The sequence below is a fragment of the Notolepis coatsorum genome (genome assembly GCF_963971535.1).
Source record: "Notolepis coatsorum genome assembly, chromosome: 6".
NCBI lineage: Eukaryota > Metazoa > Chordata > Actinopteri > Aulopiformes > Paralepididae > Notolepis > Notolepis coatsorum.
The window spans coordinates 138,185,903-138,205,116 of NC_140170.1; the positions used below are offsets into that span (position 1 = coordinate 138,185,903).

Below are 19,214 nucleotides of genomic sequence, written 5' to 3' on the forward strand. Positions count from 1 at the left end.
ATACTGTAGACTGTTCAGCATCAACCAAAGAAGTTAGCAACAGTCTCCCAGACGCAGCAACGTGGGCTTGTTTTGCAATGAAAAAATTGTGGAACACAGGCTCTGGAAACCTGTTATACGCATAATAATAATGATTTAGGACCTGCCCAGAGGTCATTAATCGGCATGCATGCAAGTTGCGATTAGTCTCTGCGATTAACCCATCCCGTCCTCCCCCCCCCCCCCCAAGGGCAGCCGGGAGCAGACAGGCGTCAACGTGAGCCGCGCCAGGGGACCAATCCAAGTGCTCCTATCCGTCTTCGTCAAGGACGCCACAGCGTTAGCGATCTTGTTGTTGTGCATGTTTTTCCATTGGGTTTATCTTATCGGGGGGGGAAACCCTTGCAAGCACGGGGAGAACATGCAAACTCCACACAGAAAGGCCTGGGAGATACCCCACCTGGGTAACTGGCATCATGGAAACCTGGTCCCCAAGCGGGAATCGAACCCTGGACCTTCTTGCTGTGAGGCGACAGTGTTTAACCACTACACCCAGGGGAGGAAATTAGGCCACTTTACTGGCCAAATGCTAGTATTTTTTACGTTTGGCTGGTAAAAAAAATCAGATACCCGCCAGTTGGCTGGTAAGCCAAAAAGTTAGTTTCCTCCCCTGCTGGCGAGTATACAAAAAAATAAAACATTCTGCAATCACTGCACTGGCAAACAGTGCGCGTCTTCCGAGTGTTCGCTTTAGTTGACAGTGCCACGAGAGCACTGCACAAGACCACCCGCGGACATATAATGTTTAATAAACGTTTGCGCAGTACTGGCCAACCCGCGGACATATAATAATAAAAGTCCCGCGGTACTAGGCTAGCCATCAGGAGCACTCGCAAACAGATAACGTTAAACACAGCAGAAGATGGAAAACAGACAGACTGACCAACGGGGAACTGCATCCAACCCTAGTACAACCCTCGAGTATAAGTTACTAAGGACACATTTAAATCACAGAGGTGTAATGTTAGTCTATTGGAACTGTATACAGTGCAGGCCACGTGAGCGGATCGGCGCGGCCGAGAAATCCGCTCTTCGCTCTTTAAAGCTTGGTCCGCTCCGCTAATCGATCATGTTGACCCCGCCACCAAGTCGCTCTCCGCTCGCTCACCTTGAATCGCTCCCTGCGCCAGATCGCTCGGCAGATTTTTTTTTTTTTTGGAGCATGGTGTAAATTAGCTCAAACTACAACAGTCTACACCCCCTGGGCCCCTTAACAATTGTTTGTATTGAGCCGCATTGTAATTGTACCCATTCTGCAATGTTAAATAACGTTGTTTATCCATTCACTAGCTCTGTTAAGCGATGATAGGCTAGCCGAGCCACAATGCTATGGTCGCTGCCATTAACGTTAGCATGTAAGCTAACGTCAACAACAATGGCGTCGATACTTTTTCTAACAGGAGTGAGTGTGGGCGTCTCTACAGTGACAAAGCCTGAACCGGATATCACAGGTTCACCCTTCTCATTGGTTGAAAATGGCCTTCATGTTTGTACATCGCCATCTGTTGCTTTGGCATTGTACTGCATGTATATTACATCAACAGTGTTAAACCACTGTGAGCGACCTGGAGTGGATTGGAGCGGAGGAGAACTCTCGCTCCGGACGTCGCGCCGACCCATTTTAAAACCCACTCCTCGCTCACGTCAAAACCGCCCGCTCCGCGCCGCTCACGCTCCGATCCGCTCACATGGCCTGATACAGTGGTTAGCTTCTAGTTAGCGTTTTAGCTATAGCTGCTTGCTAGCTAACGTTAGCCCCGTGTGCTCAAAGCAGCCAGCTAGGTGTATCTGTTATGACTATAATGTTTCCAAAAAAGCACCGGACTACGACGTAAGGTTAGACCAGCGTTTCCGTTAGCCGGTAATTACCGGTATTTGACCGGCAAAATCTGTTGAAGTCCGACATATTTCATCTCTCCGGTCTTAATGTCCGGTGAAAATAATTCCCTGAGTCTAAGCACAATTTGATTATTTGAATTGTATTAAAATAGGCTAAAATTAAATAGCCTATGCGATGAATGAAACGATCATTACATTTGTTTCCTCGTTGCTTCTAATAATGACAACGACGTTGTCAGCGAGCGAGAGCTTAGTGCTGGGTGTGCGAACTTTTGTGAAGCTGCAGAGCCAGAGCACTATCAGCACAATGCAGTATTCCAGCAGTACTCCAATTCAGCCATTTTCAGCCAATGTTGGGTGGGGGGCGCTGCTGTGCGGTTCCCAGAAAAGAGCCAATAACAGCTAAATCAGCTTCTCTGCAGCGCCATACTCTTTGCAAATAAGTCGTTGCGAGGTGGAGAGTCGTCACGCAAACCACGATAATGTTGCTGTCTCTCTGCTTTCTCAGTTCTTCGCTTGATATAATTAATACAAATGTCCAATATAACGGAATTCGTTAGCTCATAAAAATGTGATTATAACAGACTGCTGTTTAGTGTCGGACCGACTGCCCACATACGCGGTCTATTTTATTTCAAGTCAGCAGCAGCACGGAGTATCGAGGGACTTATTTTATTTGGAATATATTAATTAATGACTGTATACGCAAAAGTAGCCTAGTTTTAAGTAATAATATTATAAATCTACATGCCTTGAGGATGACATTCTTTATATAGGCTGCCTGCCTATCAATTGTTTTAAAGCTCAATAAACTATGACCGGAATTAATCTCATTTGTCCGGTAGATTGAAATCTTGCAGGTCACGGAGACCGGCAACAATTTTTTCTAACGGAAACCCTGGGTTAGACATTTTATTTCATGCTCAAAAGCCCCTGGCTTGCACATCGCAGTCACGAAAGGGGCTAGCTCAACCAGTGCACTGTGCACAACAGCACACCAACCCAACTGACGTTACCACAACACTTGACGGTACTTCACAGCACTGTCGTAAGACCACCGTGCTGTCTTAAAGGCACAGTGTGCCTACCCAGATGCATACACAACATTGACGCGGCTTGACATACAAAGAAGTAATATTATCACAATTAGCGATTTTTTTTGTCTGGTAAAAAATCTGTTTGGCTGGTAAAAAAAAATCAGATACTCGCCAGTTGGCTGGTAAGCCAAAAAGTTAGTTTCCTCCCCTGACTACACCACCGTGCCGCTGGCATACGTATGTATGTGCATGTGAAGATATCTTGATCAAATGCGTGTGTACACGATTTTTAATGGTGAGATTGCTACGCTATTGTTGCATCTTATATCTGTGTTATATTAGATCTGCAACGTCTAGTCTGAAAGTTAGATCTGAATTTTGTTCAACATTATAGGCTCCACTGCTAGATGGTGCACGAGCAGCTCGCTCATTATAGGCACAGAAACAGCCCATTGAGAACAGTACTGAAACAGAGAGGTATAGAGGCTGCTAGAATGTTTAGGGAACCTCAAAGACCTATATTGTTGAAAACTACTAAAATATGTCCTGTTTAAGACGCGTTTGTATTTATGTAAATTGTGCATGGGGTCATTGCATATAGTTTAATATAAAACTTTACTTTTTGAACATTTTCAGAAAACCATGATAATTTAAGTCACTATAATCGTGATGTGAAATTCTCATAGTTACATGGGGTTTGTATTAGAGTTGTTCCGATACCGATACTGGTATCGGAAATGCCGCCGATACTGCCTAAAATGCTGGTATCGGTATCGGCGAGTACACGTAAATTCTAGCCTCCGATCCCATGATGTAATTTATCTCCTGCCGAGTCCTGCGGAGAGTGAGGATTATAAAATGAACATGTTTTAAAGTGTGATGCTGTGTCATTTTAACAGCAGATACAAAATTCCATTGTCCCCGACAGTGCGGTGTGACGGGGAGCTCGGACGGGAATCGGGATGTGTTTGGCTGGTGTTATGATAGCATTAGCTGGAAAGATAGCTAGTTGGAACAACATCCGCTTTTAACGTTACATCAAATCAGATGATCGCCTGTCCTTTCTCGAGGACCTAACACTGTCCGTGACCGTCTATCAACAATAATGCACCCACGGTGAATTGTATTTAAGTTAAGTAGCTACGGACTAGCGTTAGCTGACTATTACTAACGTTATCTTAATGGCAATGCGGGAAGACGAGCTAGGTCAGTTAGCTTAGCTTGATAACGTTACCGTGTCTAAAGTTGGTGCTATTCACATAATCCAGCAATAATGGCTGCATACCTGCAAGCAAAGTACAGCAAGTGCCAAAGGATAAGAGTCTGAGGCGGAGTTTCAAAAGAGAATGTTGAATATTTATTTTGCATCAAAAATCACAACATGAACGTTCTATCTGCCACTAGCTTACAGACTGAATAGGGTATATCTGCAGAGCCACTGAGTAGCGAGTGCAACACCGTTTAATGTCCGTGTGGATCATTGGAGTAGGGTATATCTGCAGTGCTGCAGCCCATAGTCATTGATTAATGATACTAATACAAATCTATACAATCACCTGTTATTGAATAAATACTATACGTTCTAGTTATTACTAAAAAAACAGTATAACAGTATCTGAAAAAAAAAAAAAAAAAAAAAAAAATTTATAATTTATATAATTTTTTTTTTATGCACTGGTATCGGATAAATATCGGTATCGGCCGATACCCAAAGCTTAGGTATCGGAATCGGATCGGAAAGGGAAAAATGGTATCGGAACATCTCTAGTTTGTATCCATTATCATCTTAACGCACAATCACAAGACATCACCCCCCTCTGCCCTTATCACACCCACACAGACCTAAACCAAGACATCACCCCAGTTTGCCCTTATCCCACCCACAGACCTAAACCAAGACATCAACCCAGTCTGCCCTTATCCCACCCACAGACCTAAACCAAGACATCACCGCCCTCTGCCCTTATCCCACCCACACAGACCTAAACCAAGACATCACCCCCCTCTGCCCTTATCCCACCCACAGACCTAAACCAAGAGGAAATAGAAAAACATTACTTCTCAACTCGGAGTCATAGACCTAGCTTTCTTGCCCTGTTCCAATTGATTTTCAGGGACATTTATCAGATTTTAATGGGCAATGTCATGAATCCCCTCTTTAAAAAAAAAATAACCTACTGCAGAGGGCATTTTTTTTATCTACTTTTTCTCCCCATTTTCTATTTTTCTCCCATCCCCAATTTCATATTGTCCAATTCTACCCTCCCCTGTCTCGAACACTGTTGGCCATGCCTCCCACAAGCCGGCTGCAATGTGGACGAAGCCTTGCATCACGTGTCCCCTCCGGTACTCGAGGAAGCAGCCGTCGCATCTTTTCACCTGCACAGCGCAATCTCTCAGCGGCGAGGGTCTGCGTGGGAGGGACACGCCGCCCTCGTCGCTTCCCGATTCTACTGTGCAGGCGCACCAACCGACCTGTAGGAGTCGCTGTCCACAACGTCCGATCCCCACCCACCAGCTTCCCACCCCCTAATACTGCCAATTGTATTAGTATGAACGACCAGCCAAGCTGATAGCAACGCAGAGAGCTGGGCTCGAACCCAGCGGCTCCTGCATTGGTGGCGAGCGCCTTGCCCACTGCGCCACCTAGCCACCCTTTGCAGGGGGCATTTTCTGAACTACAAGCCCCCATTAAATGTCTCTTGCAGACCTACATCGGCAACTACTAGGGTGACCAGATGCAAAGAGTCCAAAAGCAGGACAACAGTAAGATTTTGGTGGGACAGATAGATAATGTAATTTTTTTTTATTAGAATAACTCGTCTTCACCAAATAGATAAAGGTTAAATCAAAATAAATACAAATTAAATACAGAATTATATCTCTCCACATTCATCTTGGCACTGGCAGCCGGCTTGTTACCACCTAACATCTGTTTTAAATATTCAAACTTTATCACTTGACAGGAATGTCTTGTGTTCGATATTTTCTTTTTTGCTTCGAAAAGAGGGACATCCTCTCAATATGTGGGACGCGGTCTCAAATGGTGGGACAGTACAACCAAAAGGGGGACACCTGGTCACCCTAGCAACTACTAGCTGGCATGGTTAATGCAAAGACAGTGTTGCGAGTCTTGAATGTTTTTAATGGTAAATGGACAGCATTTATAGAGTGCTTTTATCCTAAGCACTTTCTACTTTATGCCTCACAAGGCGGAGGCAACCATGCGAGGTGCCAACCTGCTCATCGAGAACAATTAAGAGGACACATCAAAGGACACATGAACGCGCTGCCTGGAGGAGCTGGAATTGAACCGGGAACCTTCCGATTACAACACAACGCTCTACCTCCTGAGCCACTGTCACCAGGTATGCATATACCTACACAAGTGATTGACCAATACTGTTAAATTTCATCAACAGGCTATCGAATAGCGTTACCTTGAGTATCTTCACTACCACCTTCTCATTGTTGGTAATGTTGATCGCCTCAAAGACTTCACTGTATTTGCCGCGCCCCAGCTTCCTGACCAGCTGGAAGTCATCCTGATTTCTGTGCAGATAAAAGATAAAGACAAATGTCAATTATTGTTGCATTGAAGAGGTGAGGCCACCAGAAATAATCTGGTTCTAAAAATGTATTACAAACTCATAGGTTTAGAGAAAACGCATATCACTGTTCAGTGTGAAAAGCGAAGTCTGTCTTCAGATTATATAGAAGTCCAACCAGAATCAGCAGGTGACCTCAACACATGGGAGTAAAAACAGCATTGGAGATAGTGAATAATAGCAGCAAATGTATGCCAGGGGTCGGCACTATCGTTAGAGGGTTTGAGGATCACAAGAGTTTGACTGAAGATCCACACTTCAACAAATTGAGATCAAAGGTTGCTCAACAACCTATTTGATTTGTGTGTCTACTAGCAAGGTCTCTAAAATGTTTCTATTTTAAAATGTCATACTATTTTAAGTATGCAAGTCAATAGTGGCTGGACAATATGCTCCACTAAGCAATTCTAGCCAAAGATTAAGCACTCTAAAGTTAGATAATTCTTCACAAATACACATTCCAGCAAATATAATACAGCTAAATAATATTCCATCTAGAATCAAATACATTTTCCATACTTTTCCAGACATGCAGATACCCTGTACTAGATACAGTATGCTCATAAATCCCCTGTACCAGATACAGTATATACATAGATCACCTGTACTAGATACAGTATGTACATAGATCACCTGTACTAGATACAGTATGCACATAGATGCCCTGTACTAGATACAGTATGTACATAGATCACCTGTACTAGATACAGTATGCACATAGATACCCTGTACTAGATAGGGTTAGTACAGTACATACCCCCATTCGACCACATGGGCCTCGTAGTCCCAGTACTCTCTGGGCCGGTGGGTGTTGACCTCGGTGTAGACACGGGCCCTGCTTGGCACAGGGCCGGACATGTCCGACAGCTTGGCAGAGGTGGTGGGGAGCTCTTACTGCAAGACGGATGGAGGGGGAGGCAGGTAAGGAAGAGGGAAGGTAGGGGGAGGGGGAGGGTCTCTCTCTTCCCGACAGGACAGGGGGTGTGGGAGGGCTTTGGCTGTGGGCAGGGAGGGGGGGGCCACCAGGGGCACCTTTGGACAGCTGACACAACGGCGGGATGGGGAGAGAAAAGACAACCTTTAGAAAGACAAACACTGACATCTTATCAAACAACATTGATCTGTACCACATGATAAAGCATGTAATGAGTAATATTTGCCACTAATAATGGCAAATAATGATGCCTCTTTGGAAGCCCAAACTCTAGGTCCACACACACACACACTAGTTTAGAACACATCACAAGTATGGACACGCTGTTAAATTACTAGGCTAGGAAGGGATAAGCTATGCGATTATTGATTTTATTCAAATGACAAATCCATTCTCTGAATGTCACAGCACTTGACAGAAGTCACACAGCAGCACTGTTTGGGAGATGCATCTCCACCAGAGGTTCCTTTAGCATCTCTCTTTGTAGCAGTGGGGCGCAAGTGAGAATGTGTGTCCCAGTGTCTCAACTAGATAAGAATAAAATGTTTGCAATGAATAAAATGTGCGCGGCTGAGTAGTGTAGAGGTTTAAGGCTAAGCACTTGCCTACCACTGCGGACACCCAGGGTTCAAAATACCGGTGTCAGTCATGCCTACAGTACGAACACAAGTCAATTGGCAGTGTTTGCGGGTGGGAATAAAAATAAATTAATACAGTTGCAATCAAATGTGTGCGGTTAGGCTGCGAAACACACATTGAGACATTTTACTCTAATGTGGTATGTTCATGTGCAAGAGATCATAAAGTCTCTTTAATCATCCATTCGCATACACACACACACCCCAACAGATATCTTTCCATGTGGTGATAGCATGTGTAATGACATATGTTTAGGTTATGGGTGAGGCAAGATGCCATTACATTAGTAGGATCATCAGCTATTGGTCGTACGGTTCTGGCTTTCCCAATCCTAGTGGACCAGTTAAAAAATATGCCAAACACTACATCCCTCTAGCAGCTAAATAATCAAGCGAGTAGACAACATTCACCTTTACAAACCTCCATGAAATATGTCTGCAGTAGAGATGAAAATAACACTTTAGTGGTATCCTAGCTTGGCTACTGGGGAATGATTTGTCATGAAGATGCAGGGTACACTGCGTCAGCAGCCAGGGATTTAATGTGCCTGACTAGTAATAATGTCCAACCAATCTGGCCTGTGTTACGTGATAAGGTTGGCTAGATTTAGATTTGTAACTAGCCAGCTTTCATTGCAATTATATCACTAAGGCAATAGAACACATTTCAGAGCTCCTAATTTGCCATAACTTTAATTCGGGGTAAACTGTAACGTTAGTTAACAGAGCAGTTCATAGCTCTGTGGTATTATTATAGTTGGTCAAACACCTCATCTCGCCTCCTTGACGAGGAACAGTCTGAAGTTCTCCCTTTGACAACAAGGGCCAAGCTGGAAACTAACACTAATGTAACTGTCATCAGCGAGGTTGTTACCTAACACCAGTCGGCTTATTGATGATTTCAAGCTAACGTGTGTCAATGTTCTAAGCCAGGTCTTGGGCCACGACTTGAGGCTAGAGCAACTAGCTAATGTTGCTAGTCTGGATAGAACAGTTAGCGTTGTTAGCTGCTGCCTAAGTTTGGCTAGCTTGTTGCGTTAGCTAGCTTAGCTGGACGTCTTGGGAGATTATTGTTACAAGAGTAGGAGAAAAACACCCGAACATCGAACGTTAACCTACCTCTTTGATCAATTCGAAGATAGGAATTATTCACAGATAAGATGGGTTGTGTGAAGCTAGCGACCCTCCTCCCTCTCTTGCCGGTGAAGCCACTCGCTTGTGGTTTCTGCTGTATCAGAGACACAATGGCCGACTGGCGCCACCAACGTCACGTCTCCTCGACGCTGGAACGGGTGCGGTGGAGGCACAACACGCATGCGGGACGTGTTGACCTGCGCCACCTGCAGGTTGATTGATTGATTGAACATTTATTTATTAACAGATTGCAGAATGGGTACAGACTACAGTACAGTACAGCTCAATACACACAATTGTTAAGGGGATGCAGACCAGATAAAGACTTTCGTCTTGTTTACATCAAGGTCCCCCATTTTCAATTCATCATATATATGTCATATGACATACGATACATGACATACAGATAGACAGTACTGCTACATCTAGACATTTATGACATACCAGATTTACAAATACAGTACTGTTTGTGATACACACACAAAAAAATAGTATATACATTTGACGAAGAATTTGACGTTAAAACATTCAAAATTTCGATTGTTGAGTAGTGTTTTGTTTCGACGATGGATACGCAGCTCTGCCTTAGTTTGCCACGAAATTTATAGTCCAACACAACAGTCTCATGTAGTCTACAAAATCAGCCCCATTCATCGTCACTGGAGCAGCTCCAAACTTTACATCTGATGACATTACATGTCTTACTTATCTGGTTTCTGTCTTTGGGATTGGGACAGACTACCTCAAATATTGATTACACGTTCCTAGACCATGGAAATAACATAATGGGATTCTTAATTTGGCTAGTGTTCCTCTTTAAACAGAAGTGCATCCAAAGCAAAGCAGTGGAATTGGTTTCAGGGCTTTTTGTACAGATGAAGAGTGGCTCCATTACTTTATATTTGATTTGTGGCAAACTAGCTGCAGGTATCACACAGTATGGCGTGTCTTGAGAAAGGACTCCACTGATAGACAACATGGTAATTACAGTAGGACATAGGGCTAGGGGTTCAACATTCTACCCTAAGAAACATGCCAACATTGTGGGAAATGCGCTTACCATCTTCTCCAGAGTCCGACAAGATGTCCTCATTGTGCGTTCAGTAGAAAGCTATCCAAATAGCTTTCTACTGAACGCAGAGAGAGCTGAATATTTTGCAAATATGTAATCTAGCATCACTATCAAACAAGAAAACCAATGGAAAAGGAAATATATGAATGGAAAATATATGCTTGTTTGTTTTAAATATATGTATTTGGCACATAAAAAATACACATGATCTTCAATCCAAAGAGAAATTAATCAGACAAGCAAGAGCAGCACACCTGCAGGTGACTGACTACAGGGGAAATAGTAATGATCAGGGCTTTCTTTTCATACTGGGTCCACAAGAGGGCGATGTTTTCAACCCCCTGAATTTTCTGAAGTCTAGCTACCTCCATCAGTGAAATAAGGAGATGGGACTTTTTATGACACTCATTTTGTGATATTGTGTTTAATATTGGAAGTGATAGAGATATTGCTTGAGAAATGATGACTGACAATCGGTCAGACTCAGACTGTGCATTCATATTGGATGGTAACTTAAGTAACCCGCCCCCCCTTGTAGCTTTGGCCTATATCCTGTGAGGTAATTTGTTCAGATCACTGGAACATAGTTGACATCATGATGTTTTGTTTGGAGCTGGGTAGTCAGGTCCAAGAGGTTGTTGGGGTCAGCATGTTTCTTTCAGCGAGCCTATTCATTGTGCTCTTTGGGGCCTTGATTGAGGATATCCTCTCAACAATTGCCCTGAGTGTTGAAATTGGTTCAAAGTCAGACGTTTCGCCCTGCAGGCAGTGGTTTTGCAGGATGGAATCATCGCAAAAATTATGTTTTTCATCTAGTTGAAGTTAGGCTTAGGTGTGAGGTCTCCACTAAGATTAAGGTTACATTTATAAACAGCCCTCAGGGCGAAATGGTGTGGAAATAGGGAGTCCCATAAATGACTACCTACTGGCCTTGGACTTTGTGTTTATGTCAATGAAGAAAAATATCCATATCATCTGGTTATTACACGCTCATGGCGTTCATTGCGTATGTGATCTAAATCCCCATTCTGTGATTTGTTTGGACCATCTCAGAGTATGGGGTACAGTATATTCAATTTTGATTACTTTTCATGTTTTCTTTTTTTCTATTTGACATTTATTTATAGGAACACACCAACATTATGGTAAATGTGCTTACCATCTTCTCCAGTGGATAGCTTTTTGGCTAACAGCTAGGCTAGCTGGTCCGTATTCGCTTCCATTCATTTGTGCTAAGCTAGGCAAGCTTGCAGCCGGATAGCTGAACACAGAGAGAGGAAACCAGTATCTATCTTCTTGTCTGACTCTGGAGAAGACGGTAAGCACATTTCCCATAATGTTGGTGTGTTCCTTTAAGATTCTTTGCCAGCATGGAGTACAGTTAGCCTCACAGTCATACCTTTGATTATACTTCAGCATAGTGTATGTGAAAATCCACAATACCACTTAATCATATTAAGGTGTGAACCTGTGAACCTCTGTTCGCACAGATGCATGCTCATTAGGCTTTTTGATGGATGTGAGCCTCTGCTTACAGCCTCATACAGATGCATGCTGCTCATTAGGCCTTCTGATGGATGTCACTAAGGAAAGACGCCCTTTTCCTCTGAAAAGACCTGCTTGCGCACCTCATATTGTTTTGTTTTATTTTGACAAGGGGATGGAAATCAGGCTTCGGATGAATCGCCTTTTCACCTCTGCATTGAGGAACCCCCGCCCTACGTCTGAGGTTCATGATGGGAGCCGGAGCCAAGGAGAGAGCAATCAGGGCCCTGCCCCGGCAGACTGATATTGTCTGTGCTAATGTCTAAGGGCATTCCACTACTTCCTCCCTCCGTACACTGCAGGGGAAACAATAGTCCCCCGGGTGTCCACGGCCGGGAGGAGAGTGTGTGTCAACAGCATCGCTCATACAGTACACACACCCACACACACACACACACACACTGACGTGCGTGCGCAAGCAAAACACAGATGCGCAGACCGCAGACACGCATTACACACATACACTGAGATCAACACACTCTCTCTCACACACAGACACGTACAATCACACAAAGAGACGCACACACACACACACTCTGCAGTGTCTCCCTCCCACTGTCTGGCCATGGTTAGCCCTGCTTGGCTGCTGCAGAGGATTGGGTTGCTCCCAGCTCTCCCACTCCACCCATCAATGGAAAAGAATCATAAAAAATCGGAAGCAGCCTATCCAAGGCCTTGTCCCATGAAAGAGGCCGCAGTGCGTGTCTGATGGCGATTAGCTCCCCTGACAGGCAGGTCGGCCAGGAAGCTATAGGGTTGAATAAGGCGCAGAGGGGTGGTGGGGGTGAAAAGTTGTCTACCTTGTCAACTGCTTGAGATACAGCACCATAAGGGTCTGTTTGGGGCTAAACTGTGGTGGAGGGGGGGGAACTGTATCACAATCTTACTCCCTTCCTATCTGTCCCATGGTGTCTGACGCTAATGGCTACCAGATGAGGCTCGGAGATCGGAAAAGTGCCGCTGACGACTTAGACATCGTAATTTACGTTCAAACAGAACTTTCTTTTAGACTATACAGGCGTATCGCTATCTTTCATAACAAATCACACCGGTTGTAAAGTGGTTGTTCCTCATCCCACCTGCACACAGGAACATTCGACAGTAAATGAGGCCAAGCTAGAGAAACAAAACGTTTCTCCTTCAATTTCACCAGTACCTTGACCACAGTCCCCATTCTCCTTCATTCTGGTTAGTCAGCCATGCTTTCCCACCCAGGAATTAAAATTAGCACTGACTGAGCAGTGGGGCCATCTGGGTCCTGGGCTGATGTCAAGCCTGGCGCTGACCCAGGGCCCCGAGGCCAGGGGCCCCACGGGGAGGGCCTCGGCAGGGTCGGCAACTCAGCCCTTTTCCTTCCTGTTCCTCTGTGACATCTTCCTGCCTGGGGGGCCTCTGGGAGCCATTCGACGGGCCCCACCAAGGCCCCCAGAGCCACGCTCATGCAGCAGCTTCTAATTAGAGTTTAGGACGGACAGGTGGAGGGAGACTCGAGAGTCTTGGGCCGCCTCGGAGGATAGTGAGTGCAATAACTTACTTCCACTGGGTGTATATCTAAACAACACTTCAGACATGATTTAAACTGTTCAGTTTTAGTGGGCTAAGAACTGCCTTATTAGATTTCTCATAAGCGTCCACGTTAAATGTAGTCACTATGACTAGTGTCTAAGGTTGCATTGTCAAAGAGAACAAGTACAGCTGGAGTTATCGTGCTGACTACACATTCATAAGGAATGCTTATCACAGCCATAGTAAATGCACAGTCTGACCAAAATACTCCTGCAGCAAATGCATTCTCGTCATGCACACACATACACGCACGCGCATACAGACATAGATACATCCACGCACGTGCGCAGACACTTGCATGTGCTTTTTCTCTCACTCACTATCTCTTTCTCTCATATGCATAAACACATACACACAAGCACACTTGGTCACAGCATTTATATAATACACACACACATACAGTCCCATACTCCTTGTGTGATCTACAGCATTAATTCATCAACAGCTGTGTTTGCCTGGAAAACAGGCTGCTAGGTGATATTAGCTGTGACTGATCAACACCACATGTGGATCACAACCCAGGAGATTTACTGCTTGAACTCAGAGGTGCCAAAGATCTGACTTTCCACTTTCTCCTCGATACAGACCCTAAATATGCAAACATTTCAACGTTGTATCCTCAATAAAGGTACAGCATTTATTGCAAGGATTTGAGCTACAACTGGGAAGACCACGGACGTCGGGACATGTACAGGACTGTACCACGGAGCAGGGGCTCAACAAAGGGAGAAAAAGGGCATTCCCACACCTAAAATCTTTAAAGAGGAGGGGTGGAGTCCCCCTTTCAAATAGGGTGGATATACTGTCCCATTTTCAGTATAGATGCTGGTTATCAAAAAAACAAAACTATTTCTAAGAGTGCACTGTGTATAATAGTATGGCAAAGGGACAGGGCCTTAGGCTTTGGACCCTATCTGTGCACACGCCTGGATACATTCTGTATACTTACAGCTTTGTAGATGGAAGCACTGATTTCTCTCCCCAGAAGAGACTACTGTTGGGAACAGATTAGGAACATAACAGCACATTGCACTGAATCTGAAACGTTGCCTTGTTCCCTTTCTGACGTTGACGTTGTCGGGCACAGTTCCAACAATGTGCTGATGATTCCCACGAGTCATCAGCAATCACCAGCCACCACCAACCAAGTCTGTCTCTTTCCTGTTTTTTCCTTTTACCTTCGCAGAGTGAATTCTGAGTGGGCCTGATTCATGCCTTCCTCACTGGCACTGTCCTTTTACACAGAAAAAGGCTCTGCAGTCCATTACTGGCGGAGCAGAACTATTTCAGAAAGACCCTACAGGACAAGATTGATTACTTCCTCTTTTGGGATTCGTACTCAGAGGGAAAAGGTAAAACTGTTGGAATTTCCCATATAGATTTCCCCTTCTGGGTAATTTACCGGCAGAAGATGCCAATCATTGTTGCTTGTTCGTTTGAAGGGTGGTATTGCCCTATGCTTGATTGAAGGACTTGTACATCTGTAGTTTATTTTTTTAAATGTACCACTTCTAGGTTTCCTGGCCGACACAACTACGACTTGCTCAAGAGAGGAAAATGTAAGCCATGTTAAACTGGCAAAGCTTTTCATAATTTTATAAAACAGATATTACAAATGTAAACAGACCTTTTATAGATAAAAAATAAATAAAAATAAAATAAGTACTATTAGCCTTAGAACTCATATGGATTTGTAATTCTAATTGACCTACAGTATCTCAAATCCCACCCCCTTTTCTTGACCCTTTGGTTTGACCCTCTATCCATGAGTATTCCTTTGGAGGCAGTTATTTTTTATTCACTGATTAGGTGATGGAAAAATTTGCACACTTTACAATTTTTCAGCATCAGGAATTGAATTGTTCCATTGATGTTTATCCATGTTATTATGTCCTGTTGATGTCATGCATCTCAACCTATGTGTCATGGCTAACTCTGGTACTCTGGACCACTGGACACTCTCTCCACTTCCATCAACAGTGGCAACCACACAGCAAACATGTTCATAACATTTGTGTTGTAGTGTATTATTTAAGTCTATGGTCGATTGAATGTCTCTGTTGTTCTTTTGCTATGTGTAAGCCGGTATGTCCTGTGATGTATTGTTTCTTCATAAAAACCAGAGACAAACCCCTGTAGCCTTATTGTATTGGTGAATAAAGTTATTCTAATTCTGACCCATTCCATGGTAACTTGCAAGTTGTATTCCACACAAACACAAAATGGCATCAGCACCAAATTCATAGCAAAGTACTAGACAACTGTACCTATGTAAAAAATAGATTTAATTTTCAAAGTAGAATACAAAATGCATAGCAAAAACAAACGATGACTGTCTCTCTGTGTAACACTGTCTCACCATAGTCTATTATTTCACAGAAAGGACTGTCTTCTCATAACCAGGCATAGTGGGCGGAGTCTTCTGTCACACATTATTCCTGAGACTGGTCTCCGGTGACAGTCTGGTTCCAAAGGGTGGACGGTGAGTCTACACTCCGAGTTGGGTTTCCCAAAAGCATCTTAGTTTGAAGATAATCAGTTTGGCCCTTATAGAGGAACACTGCTCAATTAAAGAATTTGTATGTTAGGTATCGGAGTCATCGGACACTTCAATCAATATTTGTGAACATGAACACTGGAACAACCTGAATCTGTGATGTCATCAAGATGTCAAATGAAGAGTTGCTCCACACTGGGGAAATATGATAAATGCATTTTTTCTGGGGATAATGGTAATTTCTCTGGCTCAGAACTGATAACGCTACTATTACATAAAGTTTGGTCATGAAAAATGTGCTGTTTGTGGGGCAGTTCCAGATGTTACATCTTGATCACATCACATCACACATCCCAGTCTCAGTTCTCTCCTTCTGTTTGTTCTCTAGTCTAGTTGTTCGCGTTCACAAATATGGATTAGACTGTCATGGCCCATGGGAGTAACATAAGAATTCTTAAGTTGAGTTGCATTCCCCCTTAAGCCTAGATGGACATAGAAACATGGAAGTACTAAGATGATACTGGAGCACTGAGGCCCACTGGCCTGTGTGCAGGTGAGTGTCGGCTGAAGTTCTGTTTTCCCTGAGGTCTGGTCCTGGGCTTAGGCTCAACTTTTGTCCCAGCCAGACAGTTTCACCGCCGGCTCATTCGTAGCGTGTCGCCCCCATGCATCTTCACACAGTCTAGTCTGTCTTTCACCTGTGAACAAAGCGGGACATTGCAGTCAGTCATCGCTGTCACACTTAATCAAGACATTCTTCTTGCATATAGGCAAAGACTTGGACCAAAAACACGATCTTACATGTTGGCCCCAATGTGGATATAAATAGCATAGTCAATTTCATATCTAACAAAGTGGCGTTTCCCTTTAAAGGATATCTCAGTACACATGACTGATATGGTGCCTATAAATAGTCGAAACCGAAATCCCAACAGAGAGATTGGAAACACGGATAATTTCCATTTTTATTAAGATGCATGACGATTTCTATGGTTTATATTTTCCTATGTCTGGTGTGGTGTTAATGTGTTTTTTTTTATTTATCCATGCTTGGGTCCATGCTTTCAGCCACACACCTTTCTTCATTCCAACAGTGCAAACAAAGTACCCCACCGTTTACGCATGCACGGCAGTGCAATGGCACCGTGCGTAATAGTAAATAGTTTTTTAACACAAACAAAAACGGGCAAAATTACAGCGGACACTCGTTTGGGTAATAATATTTCACAATCTTTACCCCTTTTCGCTGATTGCTCAGACAGAATGTGCAGATAGTTCTTGGTTTTTTAGCCTTCCCGGCTCCTTGCGCGCTGCGGCTGTACACCGCGCTCAGACACGGCTGGCCGTCCTCGCGTCCGTCTCCTACAATCAGAACGTTGGCTAAGTGCGAGATGTAGCTGGACGCCAAGCGCAGGGTTTCGATCTTGGAGAGCTTTCTGTCCACCGGTTCCGTGGGGATGAGAGTCCGAAGCGCCGTGAAGGCGGTGTTGACATTCTGGGTACGGTCTCGCTCCCGTGCGTTGGCTGCGTTTCGCTGTTTCACAACAACGCCGACGCCCAACACGCGGGACACCCGCAGGTACTTCTCCTGCTCCGAGCAGCAGCCGTAGCCCCGGTCCGAGCTGCCGTCACTCTCGCTCCTGTTCTCCTCGTCGTCCGAAGTCATGTTCAAGTCAACGGGATAGGAAAAGGGGTGCGTCGCCACCGGCCGCAACATCGTAAAAGCCATGATGAGAAAACGAGTCTGTTTCAGAGGGGAAATTAATCCCTTATTATTTAGAAAACAGTTGCACACAGACAAGAGTCGTGCGTAAAGAAGGCCGCTGAAGTTCGGACATGCACAGCAATCCCCGCTCGATTAGGAAAATATTGTTTTGACATATCCCCAATGTGCTCTAGCCGGACAGTCAACCGCGTGTGCGCGTAAATATCTCAGTGAGAGCAGCTCTTATAGCTTCGTCTGCTACAGTAGCCCCTCGGCAGTAAGGGGAGGGGTTGAGGACATGCAGGGACCACCAACCATCCTTCCAAATGTTTTTTTTTTTTTTAATACAATGCCTTTCAATCATCTCATTTGGGCCAGTGCTGCATGTGAAACCGAACTAGTCGTTTGATTTCGTGGATTTCTGTACACCACAAATCTGTTTTATAGAGCAGGAAATATTTTGACAATCACTGTGTAAAGTACAAATATTGTCCAGCCAGCACATGTGTGTGTGCGTGCGTGTGTGTGTGAGAGAGGGGAGAGCTTGTAAGACATGACTCATGAGGGTTCTAGATAAGGGCACTTATTTACAAATCAAGTTAATTATAATTTAATTGAGCTGTAATTAACACAACACAATGATTCAATGTCCCAGATGACATCACTGGTGGCCATATTCAGACTCATTGTATTTAGGTGAAGTGCCCCATTAAGTAGAAACTGGACAATTTATCTAACTCACTTTACAGAAAACAAAACATGTATTCACTTATTGTGACACAGAGAGAGTAAAAGTGTTCCATGTGCTGTAAAGTTATTATCTATGAGTTGCTTGGAAATACAGTTTCTGCTTGCACAGAAAATGTACTTATTCACAAATCAAGTCAAATCTGTCACTTATATGAGAGTAGAGACTACTATTTTGAATGCAGCTCAGAGATAACATGTCACAGAACATGAAACAACAGTCTATCGCGGCTCCTGTACTAACTCAGCAGGGCAATGCAAGCTGTGGCTCTCCCAGTGAGCTCCGCTCAGTTTGTCTAATGGGTTAAGTGCTGTAGGTAAACAAACACCCAACAGATGCTGGAGGTGATCAAGCCTCAACTTTCTCTGTGGAAAGTAAAAGCAAATGGCTTCCAGATTGACTGGTGCTGCTGAGAGGGGAGGGTGGAGGTAGAGAGAGAGAGGGGGAGTGTCATCAAAGGGGGTCTACTGTTTTCACAAACACAACCCTTTGACACATCAAAACCCGGGCTCAACTGGCGGCCCCTGCGCCCCCCCCCCCCCCCCCCCCTCCAGCTCAGCTGCACCAACAACAGCGACCTGTGCAGGACCCGGTTCCACTCATAAAGCAGGATACCATGGCGTTTTACTGTGCTCAGCCGGGCCGCAACACGACCCCGCTGAACTTTCCCTCTCCACCACCACCACCACTTCACAGTTTGGAACCGTAAATACTTGAACCCCCCCCCACCCCTGCCATCAACTTAAGGAATGCCATTAAAAACCTGTTGAGGTGATTAAAGGGACTAATGAAGTGTGTGGTGGGTGGGATGTGAGTTAATGTGGAATTGGTGCTTTTGGTGATAGTAATTTT

The 19,214-nt window shown here is 44.3% G+C and overlaps 2 protein-coding genes across 3 annotated transcripts in view; both read right to left on the minus strand.

Annotated features, from left to right (window-relative positions):
• The window catches only part of LOC311230459 (casein kinase II subunit alpha), a 38,519-nt gene extending 29,166 nt beyond the window's left edge, over positions 1-9,353 (minus strand). Inside the window, exons 1-3 of one of the 2 annotated variants that reach the window (XM_084316747.1) lie at positions 9,215-9,353; positions 7,281-7,565; positions 6,356-6,467 (exon numbers count right to left, since the gene is read on the minus strand). In XM_084316747.1, coding sequence (XP_084172873.1) covers positions 6,356-6,467; positions 7,281-7,381 — 213 coding nt within the window. In that variant the 5' untranslated portion in view covers positions 7,382-7,565; positions 9,215-9,353. The remainder of the gene's footprint in view (positions 1-6,355; positions 6,468-7,280; positions 7,566-9,214) is intronic. The other variant, XM_084316748.1, reaches the window with a different exon arrangement.
• A 6,429-nt stretch (positions 9,354-15,782) lies between these two features.
• On the minus strand, positions 15,783-17,782 carry LOC311230422 (transcription factor 15-like). The gene is made up of 2 exons (XM_084316693.1): positions 17,147-17,782; positions 15,783-16,607 (listed from the first exon to the last, which is right to left on the minus strand). Exons 1-2 carry the CDS (start codon positions 17,636-17,638, stop codon positions 16,542-16,544), a joined length of 558 nt encoding a protein of 185 aa, XP_084172819.1. The 5' UTR covers positions 17,639-17,782; the 3' UTR covers positions 15,783-16,541.
• Between the last annotated feature and the right edge of the window lie 1,432 nt (positions 17,783-19,214).